At 38.4% G+C, this 26,998-nt stretch overlaps 1 protein-coding gene across 4 annotated transcripts in view; it reads right to left on the bottom strand.

The window, feature by feature from the left end:
- CASK (peripheral plasma membrane protein CASK) overlaps positions 1 to 26,998 on the bottom strand; it is a 234,654-nt gene that overhangs the window by 193,520 nt on the left and 14,136 nt on the right. For 2 of the 4 annotated variants that reach the window (XM_089252011.1, XM_089252014.1), the window contains exons 5-11: positions 25,828 to 26,003; positions 18,898 to 18,969; positions 9,564 to 9,739; positions 7,656 to 7,778; positions 6,009 to 6,092; positions 5,760 to 5,850; positions 4,404 to 4,525 (exon numbers count right to left, since the gene is read on the bottom strand). In XM_089252011.1, coding sequence (XP_089108137.1) covers positions 4,404 to 4,525; positions 5,760 to 5,850; positions 6,009 to 6,092; positions 7,656 to 7,778; positions 9,564 to 9,739; positions 18,898 to 18,969; positions 25,828 to 26,003 — 844 coding nt within the window. The remainder of the gene's footprint in view (positions 1 to 4,403; positions 4,526 to 5,759; positions 5,851 to 6,008; positions 6,093 to 7,655; positions 7,779 to 9,563; positions 9,740 to 18,897; positions 18,970 to 25,827; positions 26,004 to 26,998) is intronic. The other 2 variants (XM_089252012.1, XM_089252013.1) reach the window with 2 other exon arrangements.

Here is a 26,998-nt window from a genome sequence, read left to right as displayed (position 1 = left end):
TTTGCTTACGTAATACTTGAACAGCCTCAAAGATAGTAGGGCGGACAAACAACACAGGTCTGCAAAAAATATTTTTTGGAAACTTTTTTAATTCTGAAAACTGATTTTTATATATATATTTTTTTTTTTTGGTGCCGATTCCAAAAAATGCAATCCATTTTTTTTTCCACCAACCACGTAAGATGTTTTTTCACAAAACGATTTCATATTTTGGGGGAAATAACACAACTCCAAAAAATCCAAATGTTTCGGAATTTTCATTTTAAATCACCTCATAAATACACACTTCACATTTATATCCTAGCTCTGCCATTGTAATGATAGACCCTGAAAACAATGAAATATCTTTGGCAATGATTGACTATATTTATTCGTAACACACAATTTCAATATGATTTGTATGCTGCTTACGGTGTAACAAGCTACTCGCTAACTTGTTAAAATTTTAATGAAGCCTTTTAGAATATAATTTTATTTACGACGCCAGACAGTCTGGGAACTGGGTTGGACTTTTATTCAGATATCGTGTATAGAAATACGTGGGGCACCTATATGCACAGGTGTTACCTCCAACGCCTTTTGCAGATTCTCAGAATTGACCCTGCCCTTTGGGCAGTGGTACCTTGAGAAGGAGTGGCAGATGGATTTATCATTGGTATGTAGACATCGGGGCAGCAGCGAGATTCCAGTAAGGGATTCTAATCTGGGACCCAAAGGGGAGGGGGTATGACGTTTAGGAGACGGAACCAATGAGAGGGAAACAGGAGGAAATTGGACGAGAGAAGGTGGTTGAAAGAGACAGAACGAACTAGGTCTTGATGAGAGGTGGTTGTCCGGGGTTTTTTTGGAGGAAAGTGGAAGGAGCGGAAGATGACGAAAGTCTGGGGTAAGTCTTGACCTATTGCTTTCTCCATTCCTCTCTCGCTCAAGGAGTAGTAGCATAAAACAAATGTACTGATTTATAAGTATGTAATTTAAATACATCCTCATATATACATTATTTGTTATAGCTGTAAATAAATAATAATTTACTCCGACCTGAGGACAAGGGTTGAATAATTGAGTGGTATTAATTGGTATCTCAAGTATCAACCCCAGACGCTGAGAGCAGCTCTGGGACAACGGTATTTATAATTGAAATTTAATTTTCACTTTTTCTCAAGAAATAGAGCCAATATGGCAAAACCAATGACAGATTCGGAATCAGTGCCCGAGTGGCACGGTGGTAAGATGCTCGTCTACCATCGTGAAGGTTGTTGTCAGGGTCCCGGGTTCGAACCCAAAGGAGGATATCGATAAGATATTTTCCCTAACGAACTCGAGGCAACCACCGATAGACAGCGTCTTCACTTCCAACCCATCTCACTAATGGCAGTAAATTGCAATACAGCGATATGGCCAGAGTTGGTGTTTGGTGAAGTAGTAGTAGTAGATTCGGAATAAGCACCCCCCCAATGTCACCCAAAAATCAGACAATTATCTTTGGCAATGATTTACTGTATTTGTTTATAGAGCACAGTTTCAATGTGATTTGTCTGCTGTTTATGCATTAGTATTGAAATTTAATTTCCACTTTGCCTCGAAAACTAGACGTGATGGAATTTTTTAATTATTTTTCCCAACGATTAGCATCAAAAAACTATAAAAAAACACTAATTATTTTTAAGAAAGCTTTTTCATCGCACACGCATGTGCAATTTGAATCACCCTGTATACAGATATTCGTGTTAAAGGACAGATTCAAACTCTGTAACACGCACACTGTTGACAAGGACGTACAGTAGTACTTTTTATTCATGAAACACGTGAGGATTAAGTTTTATCAAGCGACAAAGACATATTCTAGAGCAGTATTTCTTAACCTTTTTTTACCCATGCCACCCCCATGGACCATATTTATTTCTCATGCCGCCCCCCCCCACCCCCCCGTCTAAACCAGGGCCCCCTCCAGATAAAAAGAGTGAGATCCTTCTTATTATTGGATTGATTTTTTTTATCATTTTCGAAGCACCACGGTCATTTTCTGCAAACGAGGGCTAATTAGACCGGGACCTACAATTTATCGCCGATTCCAAACAGCAGGCTTGTTTTTTATACTCATCGATCAAGTCACCGTTTTTTGTTGTACCCCTGTGTCAGGAAAGTTTTCTGACAAGGACGAACCGGGTATCTTGATTTTTTGAAAAAATTGATATTAACTAAGAATTTCATGAGTAAGGTCAACCCCTGATTTAGTGAGAGTTTTCGGGGGGGGAGGGGGGGGACAGTTCTATGCAGTACCATTTCACCTTCCTGTGCCCTTGGGCTAAAAAGAGCAGCGTAAGTATTTACTTATTCCTGCAAATCATGGTACCAGAGCTGGTACCAGAGCCACCAGCCGCTGTGGTGGTCGAGTGGTTATAGTGACGGACTCGCGATGCGAGGATCCGGGTTCGAACCCCACAGTGGTGTCGGCTGAAGTTGGTTTTCTGTGGTTCCCAACTTCAAGGCGCAAATGCGAGCCGATCTCCCCGTTAAAAAGTCTCGCCACAGAGAGCAACAGTCCTACAACGATAAATCATTCAATCATAACACTTCGCTCATAGTTACAAAAAATTGTGGCAGATGGCAGCACTACACATAACAAGCATTACAGAGAAACAACAAAAACTTCACGTCAGGTTTCACTACACGTACACGCACATTCCCGCATGTACCGATTCGTTGGGGGGTTCCGGGGGGGGGTGCGGGCGGGGTGCATGAGTGGTGTAGTAGTAGTAGGTAGGGCCTCCAAAAAATGGCTCGGGGATCCATGATGTTCTTAAGTCAGCCACCTCATTGGGCAATTTGTCTGTTGTGGCGTTGTATTTGTATTTGAACATCATGTAGGTCCCCCCTACCTTCCTGGGAATACTTGTGCACAAATTTATACGCTCATTTTTTTCTAGAAAAATATAGTATCAAATCTCATGATAGTGGGGCCCTACTACGCACTCAACAAGACCATGGGTTATGAATGAGTGGGAGCATGTGTTAAGACGGCCCTTACTCTATGGGCAGTTCTGCTTCATTCGAAAGCAGCCACACTTTTTCCTCACCATACTTCACTTGAAGCTCAATGTCTTTATATCTGATTTTTTTTTTTTTTTTTAGAGCTAAGCAGTCTGTCATGGCTCACTCCTCTCAACTTGATGATCCATGGCTCTCTCAGAGTATCTCAGGACTGCAAGAGCGCCAATGGCCCCAGGTTGAGAAACACTGTCCTAGAGAGTTTGATTTTAACCTCCACAGTGAAGGGTTGCCAGTTTCACATGTTCTGTATTGAAGTGGAATATTGAAATTTCCTATGTTTGTCACTCCGTATGCACACCACCAACTGTCGCAACTCCAAATTTTAATATGAATAATTTGACTAACAGAAATAGGAAGCAGCTGTATGAAAAAGATGGAATGACTGACGATTAATTTTATGATTATGTAAATCATTTCTGATCGCATCAAGAGATTTCTGGAACAACGATAGAACCTTAAGCAGGACAGTATTTAAATAAGTTCAATATTGTATGCATTGAACACTGATTTTTGAATTTTATTATTATGGTGAGCGGAACATAAAAAATTTTAGCAGCGAAAAAAAATGCGGCTAAATAGAAAAATCGACATTAAAAAAAAAAAAAAGAAAGAAAGAAGGAAAAACAATTTTTGAAGCAAAGTGAGGAGAAATCCAGGCCAGCAGCACAAAAACTCGTCTAATACCAAGCACTGAAGTGCGCCACCTGTGTTTACACGGTTCACTTCTGCTCATTCTTGGAGCATTGAACAGAAACAAGGGGGTAAGACTGCCAATTGATCAACTGCCTTAAAATGAGCTGTTTACGCATTTCACTTTGGATGCATTAACTCCATTGACCCTTTGACAAGTATGGACACGTGCCAAGCCAGAGAAATCTCTGTGATGTTCTGGGATTGTTTCAGTTACCTAAAAACGTATGAGTTAAGGACGCTGACACTGAGCTGTGCAGTATCGGTAAAACCATATTTTGCGGTGCGCTTGCCTTTCGTTTCACTTGAATTGACCGTTTTCAAGTTAAGGAAATTGTAGTCCAGTGAAAGGCTCATTCGCAACAGTGGAAAACAAGTATCTTTAGTGAAGATGAGAGGGGCTTAATGAGAGATCTCGGCAAGAGAATGAAATGTTTGGAATGTCACTAAACAGTGGCTTTGTGACGAAGAATCTGTTGTTGTTGTTGTTTTTTTCGTCATCTGATCGATGTGCTGTATTCAAAAGTCTGAATGACAATTTATCCCGACTGACTCTGTCTTGAAATTCCAACATTAGATCATAAGCGAATAGTTGAAAGATTTTCATTCAAAATTAATATTCAAATCACACAAAGAGATTTTCATTTCAAAACAAAACTCACGTCTAACAAGGCATGGAGCTGTGTGTCCTCCAAAACTGACAAGAGGAAGTCTCTGTCCCTTTCTGAGCAGTCGGTCAAACAATCCACGTCGTCAAGACTGTCCAGAACCAATGACACTGCTCCTTTGAGAAGGGGAAAAAAAAGAAAGCATCTCCTCACATAAAACAGTTAAAACAAAATAATAACATACAGTAAAACACCCAGCTATAGAAGATAAACTTCAAGAGATCAAACATTTGGTTCGCTATATTCAATCTAATAAGAAAATAGGGGGATCATATCGTAACGTATCCATATACCTCCCCCAGAGAGAAGTCTATTATTCTAGTCATAATGTTTTATTTCCATAAAAATAAACATTAAAATTAATATTTCTACGAAAATTTATAACTGCTCTTTTCACGCCCTCCGGGAACGGTCAAGATGTTTTCATACCAGCAATCGTGGCCACTCCATGTTGTCAGGTTCTGATTGTTACAATCTTTCAATTGTATGTATGCATATTATGATCATTTCTGTGACATTGATTCTTGAATCTGATTGGTTCTTGTGGTATGTTTATGACCAAGAATATTTCTCTTTAAACGCTAGTTGTGTGCTGTGAACATTCACTTCCATCACTTTCTCTCCTGCTCTTTTTTAGTTACGATCTGAGTGAAAGCAAGATGCTTATAGCGCTTCCTGATCGTTCAGATGTCATAATGAATTATATGCAGTAATCTCCCTTTGGTGGTTGCCTCGCCACTCTTGCTGTGATGATGAAATGGATATAAGTTCCTCAATAATAAATCCCTCCAATGCCTCCATTGTGATTGTATCCTAAAGATCTTTGTAAGATGCTCAAGCCGATGATCGTAACAATGACGTAACTTCTAATGGTCCCCTGTTTGATTGTTTCCGGAACTAATTGTGAATTGATTTGACAATGCCCTTTCCCTGAAGATTTTGTGGTGTTCGCAGAAAGGTGATGCGGATCAGCATGGACTTCCTAGCCATTTGATGTGATTGTGGTGCCGCTGAAAGGTAGTTCTGGAGTTTGATCAAACTTTCAGAAACATGTTAGTTGAATTGATGCTGATCGTTGATCAGATGAGATCTATCTAATTCACTAACTGTGGTAAATTTGTGGTATTTTACTGACATAAAACTTTAGCATTGCTGTATTGTGTTATGATTATCGAAAGAAAATACAAATTGTTGATGTAATTTAAATTAACTGTAATAAGTTTTCAGATGGAAAAGTTTGTGCTGTGATATTCTTTATTGCCATCTACCAACGATCTAATTTGGGAAAACATTAAATTAAACTGGGAGTGCACTAGTTTTGTTGCAATATCACAAAAAATTGAACCGCACCTGCCGATGTGATTTCCTCGAGAGGCTCCATGGATGGATCATTATAATAGTTGGACCATTTCGGACTGGAAACTGCCGCCAGTACTGCACCCTGAGATGATGGGGAGGGGGGGGGAGAGGAAATGCGTAATCAATCATTTGCTTCCAAATGAGAATAGGAAACATTTAATTTCCATGCATACAGTGATTACACTGTGACAATGTGGCAAAAAGTCATACACTTTGCAACCAGTAAAAATCAAAACTTACTTTCAGTTTTCTCCTGGCGTTGAATTTACTAAGCTCGTCAACTGCGTCTTGGAGATGGGATTTCAGCGCACAAAACTCTCGTTCCTACAGTAAAAGAAACATTAGATACCTTAAGAAATTGCATGACATCAAACTTTTACTCTAATTTGTTTTTTCGAAGCTTTCAACACTAGACAAAATTCAACTTCACTTGGCTGATAATAATCACGTAACATCCCAAGTAATGGTCAAGCCCAGTGATAGAATCGAAAGTTACACAGTCAAGTCACATTAACATGACTAACCGCAAGCTCATATCCCGAAAACTGTTCTGCGCAACCTAGGCAGCAGCAAAATGGTCAAGTTGAAAAGAAGATGCTGAAGCATTGTTATGTTTGAAATATTAGGCTTTCACATCATCAAACTATTTTACAACTTTTCGGGTTGTTGCCATGTGGTCAAGTAGTTTTAATGTCATATCTTCCATCCACATTTTCCTTCCTATATAAACATCGATATCTCTTCAAACAGCCAGTTTTCTGTATATATATATTGTATTAACAAGCTGGGAGAAGACGTCTTTCTTTGCATATAATTCATAAGGTTCCAAAGGCAACAGGACACAAGTGTAGTCAACACATGAAGTATTGAAGGTGAAAGACCACACAAGTGTTAGGAGATGACGTCAATAAGCGCAAAGAACATACGCAGTAAGCAAGAATGATAAAACCATCGGCCATTTCCATCAGTATTTCACCAATTTCAGCGACAGAGATCCTCCCCCCCGTTTAAGAAAGGCATAACTGAAAGCCAAAATATGGTGAACTAAACATGCTCGACGAAGGAGGAATCGTTGGGAACGCTGGAGTATCCAAATGCGCCATAATGTGTTACATCCAGGATGCGACGTGAGAAAACACCAGAGGTGTGTGAATGCTAGAGACCAGTGGCAGGTTTCGTGAAATATCAGCACTCCTCAACAACCATGACTGCTGTCAAGCATCAATTGTGATAACAGACCATGTCTACCATATGGCTATCTAGACAATATTTGTGGCCTTAGGTGAAATTTGGGAGTGCAGAGGAGGTCTAAAACCATCTGTACCTAGTCATTCAATAACTAACCAAATCATTGAAAATGCTGCGGAAGACAGACAATACCATAAAATTTTCAGCTTTAAATGCATTACACTGAAGATGTTAAATTCGCCAAAAAAACCTCTTGACAATCTGATTGGCAAAATTACCATGAATACTTTTTTAATGTGTTTGTTCTGTTTTTGGTTGCGATGATAATTTTTAAGCAACGACACGTGATAACCTACTAATGAGTAATAATCAGTAACTGTGCGTGTGTGCGTGCTAAGCAGCTGATTTGATTTTCTAAAAAAAAAAGGTCCTTAACCTTTTGTGTTCCCAAACCCTTTGCAGCAATAAGGTGAAGGCTACAGGCCCTCTCACAGAATAATATGCAACACATAGTAATTTACGAACAATAATTTTTTTTTTTCATCACAGCTCACTGACTTCCCCTGAAACTTCTCCAGGGAGGGGGGTCCTGAAGGGTCCGTGGACCTCTGGTTAAGAAATACTGTTCTAAACAAAGTTGTTTTTTTAGCTGAACAATACTTCCTGCATATCGGGAATGCACTTGAAGAAGACACTTACCTTGACCCATGGATGATTCAGCGCTTCTTCGACTGTTATTCTAGCTTTGGGATCGACATTGAGCATTTTGCACAGGAGATCTTTAGCGTGATTGCCGATACCGTCCCATGGCCTACCTAGAATCTACAAAAGAAAAAAAAACACAAACACAATTTAATGTTACAAAAAAAAATTTAGTGTTGAGAGTAAGTTACAGAAAGTATTGGTTAGGGACCTCGGGTTCACCACAGTGGCTAGAATCTGAATGTAACTGTGAGACATCCAAGTAAAATAAGAATAACGACAAACTTTCCTTAATCTCAAATCAACTTTTTGCTTCTTTGCTAGCAATTGACTCAATTTTGCATACCGTCAGGATTTACAGTATCCAGTTGAATCCTCCTGAAAGAGCCTGATTGGATGGAAGCCTGTATTAGAATATATCTCCCGATGATGCTGATTTCTGGTGTAGGAGAAATGCAGAGTCAATACTCAAACTCACATGACTGGCTGCCCCCTTATCCCAAGACAATCTCCTTCATGGAAGAAAACTGCCACAAAACCTAATTAGCCACCCACTGCAGTAATGGGCTGAAGTATTTTGCAGCTGGTGTGAAAACAGATTTAGGACGCCTAAACTGGTTTTCCCCCGATCCTGCAGTGTCCTCAGGCACCCCTTTGCCTACCTAGTTTATGTTGCACACAAGAACAACTATCAAACTATGTACTACTATATTATGATAATAAAAAGCCTTTTGGCAATAAATTTAGGCAATAGTGCCCACAGCCCAAGCGAGAGAAATTGTAACAGGCATTTAGACAATCGTTGCCTCCACAAGGATGGGGTTGACAGGGGTCCAGCCCGGAACAATTCTTATTATTTTTGTTTATTCACCCTGTAAATTCATTCTGAAGGCTGCGAAAAACCTTTTCTAGAGGCCCACCAAAGATCACAGCCCAGGTAGTCACGTCTACATCGCCCATTACAAGGGTGGGGCTGACAGGGCTCTAGCATAGGGGGGTCCCCAGGATGATTTTTATCATTTTTTGTTTTTTCACCCTATAAAGTCACTATAGAGTCCTGTGATCCCACTAGAGGGACCCTGATGCCAGATTATGGGAACGAACACCAGACCTCTGCCCCAAACTTATCCCATTCCCAAGATCTCTTCCAGCCCAGCTTCATAGCAGAGTCTTGAACACTTCATTATTTAGCCAAAAAAATAAAAAATACAAGTCAATATTCAATCATGGCATGATGCTGGGGACTATGCACCAGTCACAATGGATGGGCTGTCAACAATGGATCGCTACACAGAGACGCAATTAAATACTCTTTCGGCCGGGGCAAGCATGCATCCACCCTGTATAATTTAAATACATTGTTAAAGGGAGAGCTCTCTTGGCTTAGGGAGTTGAAACCCTAGGCCTGTGGGTCTAGGCCCGTCTTGGAAAGAATTTTAAGCTATCACTTTATTAAGAAGTCAAAATGTAACTTAATAAACATGTTTTTATTCCATTTTGCAGTTTAGCGACCTGGTACTATTGCACCTTTCGCACCTGTCTAAATCCGGCCATGACCCACTGTACTTTATTATCCAGCAAGACGAAATAACTTGTTCACACCAAATCAATGCAATGGCTGTTCCGGTTAGCTGCCGAGCAAAACCTGACAGCCTTTAGGCACACAGCTAAGAACTCATATAAATCATACTATTTGGCATGGAAAGTAATTACCTTAGGTTCAAAAATACAGCGACAGCCTAACTTATCCTTGGTTTAGTGTCTCTAATATCATGAGGCTGGACGAGGTCCCCATGACTAGACATAATTTGTACTAGACATCCCTTGTGGAAGTCGTGTTTAATAGGTGTGATACTAAGCAATGGTTGGCTTTGCAGAAAATTTGCTCCAAAAAGCCTAACTTACCCGGAACTCGCCACTGCATATGGATTCACAGAGCCAATCTTTAGTGCCGAGGAAAGGCATCGTGCCGCTCAGCAGATTATACAGCAGAACACCACAGCTCCAGATATCAGCAGGCTTGCCGTACTGTTGCCTCATGACGATTTCTGGTGCCATGTAATGCCGACTTCCTATCCTTCCTGGAAAGTGTAGAATTATAGATTAATACATTATTTCTCAATGGTAGAACCATAAAAAAAACTACAGTAAAACCCATCATCAACGGAACTTGAATCAGGTGGAAACCTGTCTTCAACGGGAAAAAAAATTTGGTCCTGTGATTTTAAGACCAAAATACATTATAAAAAAACCTGTCTAATGCGAAAACAAAAAGGAAAATAATACCTCTCTCTCTCTCTCTCTCTAACGGGAAATTTTACAAAATTCACAAACAACTTGGTTTTTTTTTGTTATAGGTTCACATAGGCGTGCGCAAAACTGTCTCACAGAAAAAAAGCTTTCTCTATCTTTTTTTCTTCGAAGAGGGAGGGTTCATTTTCATTGCAAACCCCCCTTCCACTGCTTGCATGAGTGGGCATCTGCAGAACCATAACAAATAAATAAGGGCTGACAGATCTCATTTTCTGATAAGAAGCCACATGATGATATGATTGGCACAACCCACTTGTACAGATCACATTTGTACGTCACGAGGAGTTGATCTAGTCCAGGGGTTCTTAACCTTTTTTAGCAGCGACCCATGGACAAGGCTGTCTTAAGATTATCACTGGCTACCGGGCCAATTGATTTTTTTAGGCTCTAAGTAACGAATTCTTGAAAATTTCAATCTGTTCTAATTTTTATGAGCCTTGTGTAGGCCCATGCGTTACGACAGCTTTGCCCACGGAACTTTTTTTTTCATTTTTTTTTGCAAAATCAGAGAAATCAGTGAGACAATAAGTGCATTTATAACAGGACTGTAAGTGGATTTTAATGACCCATCTAGGAGGAAGTTTGGGTTGTGACCCACAGTAGTATATTTGTGTAACCAATCTTGAAATGTCTGTGAATCCAGTTCAGGTTGTGACCCACAGATCAAGAACCATAAGCTTTAAGAGGATTATATGCCCCATCATGGAAGCCCTTGTGAATTACGTTTGATCAAGATCTGTAGCTCAAGAGCCCCTGGCTATTAATTTATTAGAATGACCCATCTCAGAAATCCTGTGACCCAAGTTTAGGTTGGGACCCATAGGTTAAGAACCCCTGATATAGTCAGAGCATTGTTGGATTGATAGCCTTGTCATGAGGCGTCATCATTGTAAGCTTGATCTTAACACCTAAATAAAAGAGATTCCTGCAAGTAGTTGTTAAAAATTGTATAGTACAATTTTTAACCACAGCGGCCAGTATACAAGTGGCCGCTGTGGTGGTCGAGTGGTTATAGTGACGGACTCGCGATGTGAGGATCCGGGTTCGAACCCCACAGTGGTGGTCGGCTGAAGTTGGTTTTCTGTGGTTCCCAACTTCAAGGCGCAAATGCGAGCCGATCTCCCCGTTAAAAAGTCTCGCCACAGAGAGCAACAGTCCTACAACAATAAATCATTCAATCATAACACTTCACTCATAGTTAGAAAAACTGGTGGCAGATGGCAGCACTACACATAACAAGTCAGGTTTCACTACACGTACACGCACATTCCCACATGTACCGATTCATTGGGAGTTCTGCGGGGGGGGGGGGGCAGGGTGCATGTGTGGTGTAGCAGTAGTAGGTAGGGCCTCCAAAAAATGGCTGGGGGATCCATGATGTTCTTAAGTCAGCCACCTCGTTGGGCAATTTGCCTGTTGTGGAGATGTATTTGTATTTGTATTTGTATGTCCAACAGATTGTGCAAATGTTCAGCATAGGAGTTCTAAAGAAAATAGAGGACGTTCTGAAGCAATTTAAAAACTGTGATAATGACAAAATAAAAAGAGAACTAAGAAAAAAACTGCAAATGAAAACATCAACGCGATTCTGGGGAAATGGTTTGTCAGTGACGAGCAAAAAAACTTGTTCTAAACGTGTTCTTAAGTCAGCCACCTCGTTGGGCAATTTGCCTGTTGTGGCGTTGTATTTGTATGAGTTGTATGAGTGAACAGTGTAGGGCAGCAGTTTTCAACCTTTTATGACTCGCAGACACATTTTTAGTAAAAAAGTTCTATGGCGGAGCCTCTAGGCCCATTTTTAATTATTCATTAAAAAGTTAATGATTTATTTCTACTATTTAAAAATATTTATAATTATTTTTAAAATATTTCAATGTTTTTTTTTAAATTTTCCTAGAGCGTCCGCAGAGCTCCTGGAGAGTGCAGGCGGAGCCCCAAGGGCTCTGCAGAGCACTGGTTGAGAACCGCTGGTGTAGGGTGAAGACTCATACAGAATGCTGTCAAAAAACCTTGCAGTACTTTTCTTTACAGCATAATGACTCGGACACGTTCTGTGTGATTTCTGAAGCGAAACTGTTCGCAGAAAGTCAGGCAGCCAAGAGTACGAACTGCATAAAGAAAACTCTTATTGATTACTGTAGAAAAATGAAAATTTATTGGTTCAATGGTTTTTGTAAATTTTTGTACTGATTATTGTGTGGTGTGAATAGCTAATGCATGTAATGTACCATATATTTCTAGTGTAATTTCAAAGTAAATACGTATGTAATGTGGTTTTTTAATTCATCATGTATCATATCAAATGATAAATATATAGTGCAGTAATTACAAAGTATATTTTATACCACATATTACTCCACTTTTACTTATATAATTTCCATTCCATAATTTCACATATTACGTTAATTGAACCTTTATTAAGCGGAAACTTGTCTTCAACAAAAAAAAAACTTGATCCCTTGCGATTCCGTTAAAGATAGGTTTTACTATATATATATTGGGCCGCACAAGCGTATGTAGGCTCCTCGAACAGGAGAAAATCACTGAGGGTGTGTATAGTGAATGGAGGGAGAATATACACCTCCACTCTCCCACCTATGCTGATAAAACAATTTTCTCACTGAATGGGGGTCTGTCTGTTTTCAAAGGCCATGCCTATATTGGGCCAAACTGATTATAATGCCTATGATACGAGAAAACTTTCTTCAGCGCTTCCTGTCCCAAACCAATCCCTATGATCCAAACCAATCCCTTATACTATATTGAGGGCTTTCCCCCCATCTTACTGAAAAATTCCAGCGCCTACCCCAAGGGACGATACAGTGTGCCACAAAAGTTTAGGCACACAGTATAGTCTTTAATAAAATTAAAAATAACTGATAGATTTTTTTAATGATTTTATTAATGATCTGCAGGGCCCAGGTGTTGATGACATTTGCCTTTTTTTCGTTGCATTTTTTTTTTTTTTTTTTTGGCCTTTTTTCACTTTAACAGCATTTTTTCATGTTTTGGGGCATCTTTTGGCATTTTTAGAAAATTTTTCACTGTTCTAAAAAAAAATTTCTAGAGCATAAAAGGTGAACGAAATGAAATATGTGCATGTGCTAATTACATTGAGTAATATTATCGAAAATATAATTTATAAAATGCTTCAATTAAATCACTTTTTTAAGCGGTTAAACTTCAACTTTGGTCATGATAAAGGAATTCAATTTAAACAAAAGGCAAAGTAGCACATTACAAAAAAAAAATATCTTTGCCCAAATGTGGGAACCAAACAGAAGAGAGCATGTTTATAATTTGGCTATAGTCACAGAGTGAAAAATACAACAACAGATTGCATTGGTATATGAACTTCAAAAGTCTTTCACCGAAGATAAGAAGTCAGTTAAGCCGTTCGTCAGCAAGAGAAAGCAAGGAAAAGAAGTGTTGGATTATAAAAATTAATGCATCGTAAAGGAAATTTAAAACATAGCCCACAACTTGGAAAAGGCTCTCATCTCACAATAGGTCTCTCTTGATCAGCAACATATATTTTTCCCAGAGATAAATTAGAGCACAAGAGACGATATCTTGGAAGTCTTTTCAAGCTTTTTGCAATGAAGCTTGTGTGCTGAACGAGTATGGCTGAAATTTGAATAACGCCCAGAAGCAAACCATATAAGTTTTGTCGCGTGGAAAAGCTAGTTAAAGAATTTGGGGAGGATGCTTTTTTCCACCGATCAGGTCATTTTGTTTTGCACAAAATGTGTGAAACTAAAGTTTCAGCTGAAAAGAAATTTACTGTCGCAAAGCACATTGGAAAGAATAAGCATACAAAATCATGCTCTTCAAAGATATACTTTTTCAAGGAAATGTGTGACATGTTAATATCAACTAGCATACTTTTTAAAAAGCTGAACTATTCAAGGGACTTGAAAAAGTGCACCAGACATCGCATACCCGATGAATCAACACTGCACAAAAAATTCTGTGAGTGATTGTTTTATTGAAATGATGGACCAGGTAAGATCTACTATAGCAGGCCAAAAAACGCTGTTTCAATAGATGAAACAACTGATGCTGAAGCCCGCTCTGTTGCTAATGTCATGATAGGAATTCTCGGGCCGGATCATCCACGGCAATGTTTTGTATTAAATTCTGAGATTCTAGAGAAAGTCAATCATTCCACTATCTGTCAACTTTTTCGACAAAAGCATGAATATTTTGTGGCCAAATGGTGTGTATGGAGCATAATAATATTTTACTTTTCTTGGCTAATGCTACTTCGTATATGATAAAAGCAGGGCGAGAAATCAGAAGCCTCTATCCAAAAGCTGTACATGTAACTTTACTTGCTCATGCAATGCATAGCATTTGTGAAGAAATTTGATCACTCTATTCGAACATTGACCATCTTCCCAATGTGAAAAATTTTTTATGTGACTATTTTTTTCTCGTTATCATGTAAAAGCTTTTAAAGCCAAAGCTCCTACATTAGCTCTGCCTCCAAAGCCTGTTACTGAGCGATGGGGAGCATGGCTAAATGCTTGCATATTCTAAGGTGAAAAATTTTTCAAATAGTCAAATTCATACTAAATGAATTCGATAAGGAAGTGCTGCAACTTATTATTTTGGATATGTTGATATATCCTTCTTACTAGTAATGTGTGAGAGTGTAAGTAATTATAACCAGAATTGAACAAAGACACATATCTAATAGAGATTTAGACACTTAAAATGAGAGACAACATGAGCAACCATGTTTTTTATGCTGTTGTCAAAACTCTAAAACTTAATACTTCACTAATAATGTGTTGCCAGTTACCAAAAACAGAATTAAATAAATCAGTTGTTTGTTCATTAACATAATATTCACACATAGAGGCTGAAGCAACGTGATTGGCTGTGTGGAAAAAATTACAAAAAAAATCGTGTAATCGCGGAATAGCGGTGCATTTGCGAAATATGCGTTTCGTGATCAGATACAAAAATGAAGATATCGTAGAGTTACGCAAATTATCGTAGAGGCTGAAGAAACGTGATTGGCTGTGTGGAAAAAAATACGGAAAAAATCATGTAATCGTGGAATAGCGGTGCATTTGCAAAATATGTGACCCGCTATGAACCATGCATTGGGTAAGGGAGCCGCGGGTGACAAAAGTTTGAGAACCACTGGGGTAAAGCAATTTTCAGAGTGAAGTAATTTTAGGAAGCACTACACCAAGGGCAAAGTAATGTTGGAAAGCGATATTAAAGTCGAAGCAACCTGTTAGGAGTGAAGTAATGCTGAGAAGCAACTGAATGGGAGCAATGTTCAGAAGCATCCAAGTAGGAGTAATGTTGAGAAGTGACTATAGGGAAGTTTACATTAAGGGGTGAAGTAATGTTGAGAAGCCACTATAAAGGAAACCAGTATTAAGGGCGAAGTAATGTTGAGAAGCCACTATAGAGGAAACAAGTACTAACGGCGAAGTAATGTTGAGAAGCCACTATAAAGACACCAATATTAAGGGCGAAGTAATGTTGAGAAGTTACTTATTGGGGATTAAGTGATGTTGAGAAGCAATCTATTAGGAATAAAGCTATGTTGAGAGAAGCAACCTCCAACCTAGAGAAGCAACCTATTTTTCTGCCATTGGGAAATTAAGTGAAATTGCACAACAAAATTTAAAATAAGATAAAAAAGAATCAACAGTGTGGGAAGTGAGTCACCAGTGAGATTATAGTAGAATAGAATAAGGAAACGGGGAAGAGGGGGAAAACATCACCATCCAGTCAACTCACACAACCGCAGTGAGCCTTTGGTTTGCCCCATTTTCACAGATACAGCGCTAGTTAACCACTTGCTTTCCATAGACATGGCAATGCTTTATCTTTATATCTTTAAACCATCTATGTTTCATACCCTTTCTTCTGCAAGCATCGGAGGGGTCAAAGTCAAAAACACTCGACTAACGATTTTGTCCATTTCTTTGCATGAAAAAGCTGGGGCCCAGTTGAGTTTGGTCATTGTAATGGATAGAATGATATATATATACCAGTCGTTATATTGGATAAACAATAACATGGTGGGGAATTGGGAAATATTTGGGATTTGTCGCACCGGTCATTATAATGGGATGGTTGCTATAATGGACAGTCGAAGCATCGACTGTATTATGGATATTGATATTGAGGTGACAAGGTAGATGTTTCTCAAATTTCTATCAAATTAAATCAATTTAAATGAGGCATCTAAAGAGCCCTAGCACCTGGTGAACATCATAAACTAAAATCAAGATCTAGAAGACCCCAAGTGACTAGTAAATGTGACAAAAGAAAAATACAAAGACTTGCTTTGCAACAAAATCACTCTGCTAGTGAAATAAAACCTATGGAAGACCGTCTAAACAGGGTCACTCGAAGCTTCACACATAAATTTCAAGGTGAGATTGAGAACGTTGAAATGAACCACATTCACACACAGACAAAAGTGCTATTCATCAGAGGTCCTGGACAAGCTTTACTTCGGTGAAGGATACTCGAAGCCACTGTAACATAGCGCCCCTAGGGCTTTATGTCCCATTAACCCCCTTTCCTGTTAACCTTACATTAACATTAATACAGAGTGAACCCACAGGGGAGGACCCGTTCGAGTCACTGGATTTTCGTTGATATAATGTTTGTTTATGTTTATTTTTCAATGTTTATACTGTAATGATATAAATGTACATTGTATGAAATGTGATTAATGCGTCTATATACCTTGTCTCACAAGTGGAGGTACCCGCAGACTTCCGTTTCGTCATCCAGATTCCGCGATCTGAAACTGCCATAGCCTTGTCAACAAAGGGAGAAGCCTGATCAACTTCCTCCATCTTGTTGAGCCTGTTGCCACCCATAGAAAAATAATACTCTTCCGATAATTACAAATCGCCCTACAACATGCAAATACATCGAGTGATGTCATAGTTTTCTCTGTGCGCCAAACGACAACAGAATGCTGATTGGTCCGTCGCAAAACCGGCTCTCTGCCACTATGTATACTCCTGGCTGATGCTTCAGCAGGGCATTCTCTCATTCGTTCTACAGTTCATCTCGCTTCATCAACTAAGCAGTTCTTAGTGTAGAGCATGATGCTCTCACCCTAACCCTAATAATGTTCGACTAATATTTCAAGTGTTCTGTTTCGAGCTACTCTGGCTGGTCCGGGTAGTTAGTCGTGCGTCCTGCAGTTATGTGGTTGCAACTTCATTCAACGAGCTATGATGTTCGACCTCTTCATGTGATGAGATGTCACTAGTGTCTGTGTTGTCTTCTGTCAAATTAGTAGACAATCTAGTGTGTCGTGTCATCGATGTGCCAACAGGTGAATCACGATCTTGCGTCGATATTGCCTAGTTCCTCAGAGAGCTCTAAAGAATTCTCTTAGCCTGAGGGACCCTTGCTGACATGGTTGGGTGAGACCTTATGTTATAGATTGGCAGTTGTGTTCAACTATATTTATTTGATCTATTTAACGAGATTAACATAATATAACATAATTGTGAAGTAATAAATTATTTAAATTAGAGAATTGCTTTATTTTCTTTGTTTGCCAACAACTTACTCTGTGGATGAAAGAATCACGGGATGTAGCCGTTAAGAGATGCTACACCACACACAGAATGACAATTGCTTCCGAAATTGACCTTGTGGCTGGCTGCCAATTCAAATTCAAGAATTCAAATCAATTAAGAAATCTCCCAATATGTGAACTCCAGCCCAGCCAAAGCATTCTGGTGTCATGCACGTATCAGTGCCAAAACACAGTAGAGTCACACTTTTGCTCAGAGTTCTTAACCTTGAGTGTTCCATGGACCCTTTATGCCAATTAGATAGATATTAACTGCACAGATCCACCTATGCAGTTACAATCAACTCCATGTAGACCCCCTTCACAGAATATAATTCAGCGCATAGTCGTGTAAAAAACTGGACCCCTCGTTTTTTCATCCAAGCTCAAGTGGATAACACTGAAGTCAACCTTGCAGCATCTTATCATATTGCTTCCGGATCATCTTGCTGTGGCCAAGACTGCACAAAATTGTTTTTATGAATATAAGATAGTAGTCGCATTACTGCAATTCTTATGCTGATTCTCACTGCAAGGTCCATTTCAAGGCAAAATCTGTTTTTTTATACCCCTTACTCAGTAACTTATTTACAGGAGCAACCTATAGCTCGGGACAACAAGTTTGGAGGGATGGCAGATTTGTGGAATGAGTGGCCAAGGAAATTATTAGAATGAAAGGATGCAAAACTGTAAGTACAACTCTGCCTAGAGAGTGAGGGGCTAGATCAGCGAGTGACCTAGAGAATTTGCCAGCACGTTAGTGAACAAAAGAGTGACCTAGAGCGTGTGCAAGCACACTGTGATTGACCACAACAGCGTGGGATCATGTGAATGACCAAAACAATGACCTAGAGAGTGTGTGAACATGGGAGTGACCAAACAAGTATACAAGCATGTGGGTGATCACAAGAGTGATGTAGAGACACAGGTGTATCTACAAGAGCAGGGGGGCAAAGAAGACTATAGACCAGAATGATGTATTCGAGTAATGATTGATCGAGAAAATTGGACTATAATGGGAGAAGGGCGACAAAATTCGTGTAGCCCTAGGCAGCAAACTATAAAACTGTCTCTGCCCTTACCCTACAAAAAAAAAAAGTCATAATGTCCCACCAAAAACCCGAACTGGCAATCAGCGCATCTCATGAAATTCAAATACAATTGTCAATCATGCTCTCCTGTGTTAATATGGTTCCCTTTTATGTGTTTGCTATCTCCACTAAATGTTTCAAGTGCAGTGTTGAAACCACCATGTGTCACACAAGCTTGTGTTAGATCACAATACTGTATATTAACTTGTATTGTTATCATAATGGAAACTCGTGTGCAATAAATTAAACAAATACTCACCATACTCATCACATTTCAAATAAAATCTTCCATTTGGTCCGATATCAGGACGGTAATCGCTGATTGTGCAATCTAGAATTGAAAAGGAATTGAAATCACCACAGAGATGAATTTATTTACTAATTCATTGGTTGCCGGTACTTGCATAAAATGTCCCAAAATGCCCCCTTTTATAGGCAAACAGGTCCACGATTAGCAGAGTTTCGTATCAAATAACCGATTTTCTCAATTTAGTTACCAATGTGCCGATATATTCCCCAGACAAAATAACAAAAATTGTCACCAGTAATTTTGATAAAACATTTAACAACAGTGCTTGATTGAGCCATTGCATATGTATCGATGTATCGTTATAATGGCTTTGATCAGTTGCAGCTTGGACTAGACAATTTCTAGATGTAAGAGACGTAAGCCACTATCGCTTCGGGTCAATCAGAGTGCATTCATATGGTTGACCAGCAGCTCCATCTAGACTAGTGTTACCCTACCTTTTTGGTTTTCTCGGCCACATTGAAAAGAAAAAAATACATTTTAGACAGCATTTGGAGGATAAAAAACTATTTAGGGATGCACTCGAAATGCAAATGACAGCTGGTGGCAGCATTTTAAATCCAAGTATACCATTCTAAGTGGGAGGAAAATGAAGGTTGTTTTCTTTTCATTTTTGTGGCAAAACATACTAAAAAAAATTAGCACTTTACAACAGGGGGTTCTCAAACTGTGCTCCTCCAACCTTTGTCAGCGTCACTACTCCACGCACCCGACAGAAGTTTTTCGAAAATATTCTTTGTTAAACAACTCTGGGGAGCCGGCGGAACTCATGAATAAGCATTGAATAGGGAAAAGGGGGTGTCACAGATGTAAACAGTTCGAGAACCCCTGCTTTACAGTATTAAATACACAGACCAGAGTACGTCAACTTAAATCAGCTTGATTTAAATCGTGATTAAAATCAAGATTTAAACCGCTTGATTGTTTTTTAAAAATCATTGATTTTTAAATTTTTCCTTTACATAACTTTAACACTAGAAAGACGGATCGCGAGAGTGTACCTAGAAAGATGGAATGGGGTCCAAAATGACCCCCCATAGTTTTTTGCAATTTTCAGATACCAAATCACGTTATATCATTTTTAAAACATAAATAGAGTTATAACACAAAAAACAAAGAGTGAAACCACTGGCCTGTTAATATATTGTTTTTATCTAGCACTCAAAGCATTCTGTACAAATCCCCTCTCTCGATGCACATTTACCGCACACTGGTTTTTTGCATTGCGTACAAGATTGGAGTGTTTTATTGAGTATGCAGTTCTCTCTCACTTGGCATTCCTATCGTTTTTTGTCTCTATCAATAGGTGTTTTGCATATTATCACATTTTGAATTGTAGTTTTCAAGTTGAAATACTCAGCATGGAGTTCTTCACATAACTGCAATATGTAAGTTCTCCGAGTGATCTTTTTTCCTGTCACTTGTTTGTACAAAATCCAATCATTTATCGCTGACATATCCAAAATGTTAGAAAATACATGCATTGGCCAACGATGACTTCCAGTCTTGGTCATGTATAATCGCACCATTTGATCCACTCCATATTTAGTTTCGTTATTACGGGCAACTGTTTCTGTGGTCTTTTTTTCGACAAGACCCACGATTTTACGTTTCTTATTTCTCAATGACATTCTATTTTGTACCAACTGATGCACCGTTGGAGAAATAAGTTTATTTTGATTTAAATTTTCGTCATCAGAACCGCTACTTGCTTCTCCACAGTTCGGCATAGGATAGATCTCATGCCCTTTTGCATTTTCATCATCACTGCTTCCAGAGTTTCTCTCATCTAATCTTTGCAACTCCTGGAGTATTTCTTCTTCAGTAAATATACGTTTTCTCGCCATTTCTAAACTATTTGAAATGATCACATACACTCAAATTTTCTACGTCCCAGGACAAAAAATTTATCGGATAACATGGAAAGAATGCTTGACAAAAAACCAAAAATTACACACCTGCTGACGGACACTTGCAGATAAGAATGGGGGGGGGGGAAAGAAAGGTCACACAGAACGTCAAATGCAAAAAAAAGACTTTCGGAAGGATTATAACCTACTTAAAAATCAATTGTGATGATGACAATAGTATTTACAGCATAATGAGCTAAGATATAAGGAAGGGTCACAATGACCCCCTTCCGTCTTTCTAGGTATTATCCACTCGCATCTTCATTGTTAAAAAATATAACGAAGAAAAACTTTGGTATACAATAAGAACATGCTAATTCAGGAAAAGTCGAGAAATTTCAGGTGGTTTGGTTCATTCTTAGCAGAGATATGCAAGCTAAACAGCGTGCAGGGTCATAAAGACCCCTCCCCCCCCCCGTCTGTCTTTCTGGTGTTAATGATATTAAAGCGAAAGTAACCTGGTGTAGTTTGCATGTTATTGATATGTGGTAAAGTTTGTGATTAAAAATATATTGTAAATATATGGTAAATTGGGGTAAATATAGACTTGGAACTTAATCCCTAGATACAGTGCAGAAAGAAATCTGTTCTATTTCTAGATTTCGCGCATGGAAAAAATTACAAAAAAAATGTATGCAGCTGGACATCTTAGATACATTGTGTGAGTGTAAGAAATTATAACCAGAATTGAACAAAGACACATATCTAATAGAGATTTAGGCACTTAAAATGAGAGACAACATGAGCAACCATGTTTTTTATGCTGTTGTCAAAACTCTAAAACTTAATACTTCACTAATAATGTGTTGCCAGTTACCAAAAACAGAATTAAATAAATCAATTGTTTGTCCATTAACATAATATTCACACATAGAGGCTGAAGCAACGTGATTGGCTGTGTGGAAAAAATTACGAAAAAAATCAGTTGTAAAAAAAGCAATTGTAAAGGCATACTAAAACTTTCATTTCAATGCATTACAATGAGACACTAGAGATTCCCGGATTAAAAAAAAATAATTTTTTATTACTTTTAATTTAATACTTTTTATGCATAACCTTGAGTTCTATGCCCTAATTGCTGATTCAAAATAATCTATATATATATATAAATTGATTTTCTGTGTGTGTGTCAGTGTATGTTCTCTATACAAATATACAATTTTAGATAGATTGTTGCCAAATTTTGCATGTATACCAAACGCCACCAGACTTTAACGATAGAGTTTAAAAGTTTACTTTAAAAATTCATCAGAGCAGCACAAATGCCTGAAATGGACAAAAAAACTTTTGGGCAATGATGGTTTCTGGGCATCAACAATAACTTTTGGAATGTTTACTTTGGTTACTGTGCAATGTGTTTCAGACATGCATATGCCTTTACAAAGGTTTGTCGCTTTTTCCAATCCTGTCATTATATGTGTAATAGTTTACGGCTTTATAAAGGGTTTGTCTATTTTTCAATCCTCTCAGTAATTGAAGGAAACTTGGGCAACACCGGGTATTATAGCTAGTAATAGACATTGTACCAACATAAATAATGTTAAGCTTCAGACTTCTTTACTTTTCATATTAAAATTCAGAGTTTGCTCTTTTTTTTTACTGAAACTCATTAAATCTGTGAAAGAATTAAAATGTATAAATTATTAAGCAACACATTATGCAAGTCGAAAACACATCATAATACAAATACAAACACAACGCCACAACAGGCAAAATGCCCAATGAGGTGGCTGATAAAAAGATGCCCATAAAAATATGGATGTCATATATTTCAAAAATACAGCAACCCAATTAAAAATGCAATTAACACAAATTATAAACAATATATACACACGATAAAATATTATACAATGCCATAAAGAATACTTATGGATGTCTTATTCTAAGTATGGATAGAACTTCTCGATTTACCCCAACATGTTTATCGTATTTCTTTTTGAATGTGTCAATTGTGTTACAATTTACTACCTCCGGGGGTAAGCTATTCCATTTGTTAACAACCCTATTAGAGAAAAATTCCCTGCGACACCATAACCTTGCATTGTCCCTCACCAATCGATACTGGTGTCAAATAATAAATGCATTGATCAATTGTGCCAGAAACAATCTTGTTAGTAGAATTTGTTTCTTATTTAGTTGATGCTGAATGGCCCTTTAGTTGTACATCGAGTGAATTGAGATACCTGCACCATACGTGTGATACTGTGTTGCCACCACTCTTTCACTTTAATGGGACGGGGGACAGCCGTCCTGAATAAAAGCACTTTTCTCTATTTGTGCCCAATTACGTTTCATAGTGCATAAACACAGATTTTTGGTGTTCATATTTCTTGATTGTAGTTTGTTTGTTAGTTTATTCTTTACTAGCTATAATACCCGGTGCTGCCTGGGTTTTCTTTAATGAGGCTTTTTGGATCACGTGATATCTCCCTCTTTCTTTGAGGGACATGCAAACCGTGTCTAAGTTAACCAATATGGCGACTCATGAAATAAACAAATCTAGATTTAAAAAGAAACGAAGAAATGAATATATTTTTTTATCTTTTTTAAGGGGCGCTAAGTATTTCGATCCCCTCCCTTAACTTCAAGTTATCCATCTGCCTGTTTCAGCTTCCAAAAATGCTTAATTAAAGCTGTGGAATTTTTTCGATGTACTTTTTACGGGGCCCATAATTAATTTTAAAATATCTTAACCCACATGAATTTATGCAGTTGAATATCAAAAGACAATACGGAAACATTAATTTTCATGCTCAAGAGGATATAAGTAAAAAGTTGAAATCAATGTTATATTGCACGGATATCCAACTCAAAAGTAGGTCTAGGGTTAATTACTTCATATTTAATCTCCTGGGCTTCTTATATCTCTAAGCCAACTCAATATTTCAAAAATCGAGAATTCAATACAGTTTTTCAAATTAATGATGTGGCGGAAAACCCCACCAAATTTCCCAAATTCTACAGTAAAATCAGCGATTTTAACACTGATTTCTATGAGGATCACCCTTTGCCTGACTTTCAAAGCGATGCTGATGATGATTATGACATCTATTTAAAAGCCTCATTAGTGGGAGTATTGAAAATGTGGCAAACCATTATAAAGGCATAAACTATCATACATACATACTGGCAGCGTTAAAGAAGTGACAAATCATTGTAAAGGCATATACACGTCTGAAACGCATTGCTAGGGAACCACGGTAACCAAAGTAAACGTTCCGAAAGTGATTGTTGAGGCCCGAAAACCATTGTTGCCCGACAGTTTTTTGCTCATTTTGGGCATTTGCCCTGCTCTGACGAAATTTTAAAGTAGCCTATCGTTTGAGTCGGGTACCATTTGGTATATATGCAAAATTTGGCGACGATCGATCTAAAATTGTGGATTTCTATAGAGAACATATACACGCACACAGACAGAAAATCAATTATATAGATATAGATGGCAAGTGTAAGATAACAGGTGAGATGCCATGCCCCCCCCCCACCGCAATTGCTTTTAAAACATACCTCCACCCTAACGAAACTTTTCCCCAACCCGTCTGTAATCACCACAAAATTTGTTAATCGGGACAGTACCCACCCAATCGTCCGGGGAAAAACATGTTGTTGTAAAAATTTTGTATGTTGTGTTGTTTTTTTACACACAAACACGCAAAATAAAGTGTTTATATATATAAGGGTATATATGCAAAATTTGGCAACAATCGATCTAAAATTGTAGATTTGTATAGAGAACATACATATATATACACACACACAGACATACAGAAAATCAATTTTATATATATAGATTTGCTGAATTAGATTAAAAACGAAAAAAGCAGGTAGGTGATATGAAAATATGCATCCTCAGTGGCGTCGGAGCGGGGGGTGCTGTGAGTGCTCAAGTACCCATAGTAATTTGTGGCATGGATCCCAGCACTCCCCAGAATTGATTCAGAAATTAAAATTTCCGATATGAAACTAAAAACGAGCACCCACAGTTTAGAAACACTTCCGACGCCCCTGTGCATCCTTAAAGATTAACAAGATTTGTCTTAATTAATAAGCATTCGGTTAAATAAAAAATGCAATTTAAATTTTAAAAACTCCATTTTTTTTTAAATCATGATTTTTTCATACCCTGAGATACAGACGACTCTCATTACAACTACCTTCATCATCCCATCGAAAACGGATGTTATATCAAAAGGAAAATATATATTATAGTCATTATATGGAAAAATTTAGGACTCATCCTATCAGTCTACAGTTAGGTTACAATGGAATGGTCGCTATAGCATGGGGTCATTATAACAAGCGTGGACTGTATTATGCACGTTTGACGTGCTTGTTGGGCCACATTCGTATTTGTTCTAAGCAAAGGGTTGAACCAGCACCTCCTAGAGATAGAACGCCTCTGCACTGTTTACCATAAACGTCATTCAGATTACCTAGCAAGTTTGCCACATTTTGAAACACAGCATCCTATTTCGTTTCTGCTTATTTTGGCGTAGAATCTTCCTGATTGGCTCACAAATACCGCATATTAATTGGATGTGGGACATAAAAATCACCAATTCTGAGCCCGATCATTTCTTTTCCTCAAAACGATGATACTGGCACGAGAAGGGAATTTTTTTCCCTGAATATTCTGCAGGAAGATAGATTACTTATTGACGTCACATGCAAACTGCAGAGTCCTTCTATCTCTATGAGGTGCTGATTGAACATCCCTACCCCTAAAGCATTCATTTTCTTTCAAATTCTATTACTTCCTTCAGTCTCAATAGAGAGCACTAAGTAGTAAATTGCCCATGGAAATAGACCTGAGTTGTGCACGGTTTGAAAGAAAGTCCCAAGAGAGACACTCGGTCTGCTTACTGAACTCATTTTATATTTCTGTGTGGAGCAGGAGTGGAGGGATATACTATATATTGTATTGATTATTACAGGTTTGAATAAGCAACAGATTACGTTAGATTTTTACCTCTCTCTCCTATAATCTCGCTAATTATTTGGGTAGCAGCACCGAATCCTCCGAGTTTCAAGGGCGCTGAATTCTCTTTAGTTGCCAGTAAGATGCATTGTGGCTTGATGTCCCTATGGATTATGTCGTTCTCGTGGCAGTACCTGACTGCTTCTAGCACCTGTCTCATATAATGACTGGGGGGGGGGGAGGAGAAGAAAAAACAAGAGAAAGTTATTAACAAGAAAACAAAAACGTCATAGTCATTCCAGTTTACCAAAAGGCAAGGGCAGTGCCACTTACCCTCTCCCCCCCCCCCTATAATGCTATTAAAATTGCCCTGTGCCATTTTTCGACCTTTTAGATTAAGGGGGTTAATACGCTCCTCCCACCCCTTTACACATGATTGCAGGCCCATTTTGGATCACTGCGGCCTGCATAGGCGTGGAACAACTGGTTACAGTAGAGTCTTGATAAATCATGGCGCTAGAACTTTTTGAAATTCCTTGGCAGAACATGGTTTGTTTCATTCCTATGATAAATGCGAACAATTTCAGTTTGAAGGAGCCTTGAATGTCAGAAAAGTCAGACCAAAGTGGTCCTGACCATTTGATCATTTTTGTCGCATCACAGTCATTTCCTTCACATGAGGGCTAATTAGAGCGGGACCTATAATTTATTGCCAATTGTGAATAGCAGCATTTTCTTTTTTAATACTCACCGAGAGGTTGGTACGCTAACCCCTAGGTGTAGAACTCTCTGTGGTAGCAATATTTTTCTGTGATCATGTCACAGTTTCTGTTGTACCCCTGCATCAGGGAAGTTTCTCACAAGGACAATCCGAGTACGGAACTCTCGACACCTGTAAACATCCTTTGATACTTTAGACGAGTATCTTATCAACATGGGTTACCACGCCCAAAGTGGCGCTGTAACCCATGTTGTATTTTATGCTCCTGCCAAATTTCTTAGGAGACCAGAATGATAATATTTTTCGACTTTTCCGGGACTTTATAACCTTTTCCCATGTTATAAAATCACAAAATTTTATGTCATTCATAGACTCCAATTTAGCAATCACATACAGAATATTTTGGGTGCCAATACAGATTTCATAGATGAACCCCTGGGATTTGTCAAGTCCCGTTTTTCACAGAAGTTAAAAAGTGACTCCCCTCATCAAATGTTTTAC

This window comes from Pholcus phalangioides, unplaced genomic scaffold (assembly GCF_987345545.1).
Source record: "Pholcus phalangioides strain wild (caught in Gottingen) unplaced genomic scaffold, Ppha-v1.0 ptg000028l_1, whole genome shotgun sequence".
Taxonomy (NCBI): Eukaryota; Metazoa; Arthropoda; class Arachnida; order Araneae; family Pholcidae; genus Pholcus; species Pholcus phalangioides.
The sequence above is the reverse complement of the archived record's forward strand: the minus strand, read 5'-3'. Positions and strand labels throughout refer to the sequence as shown.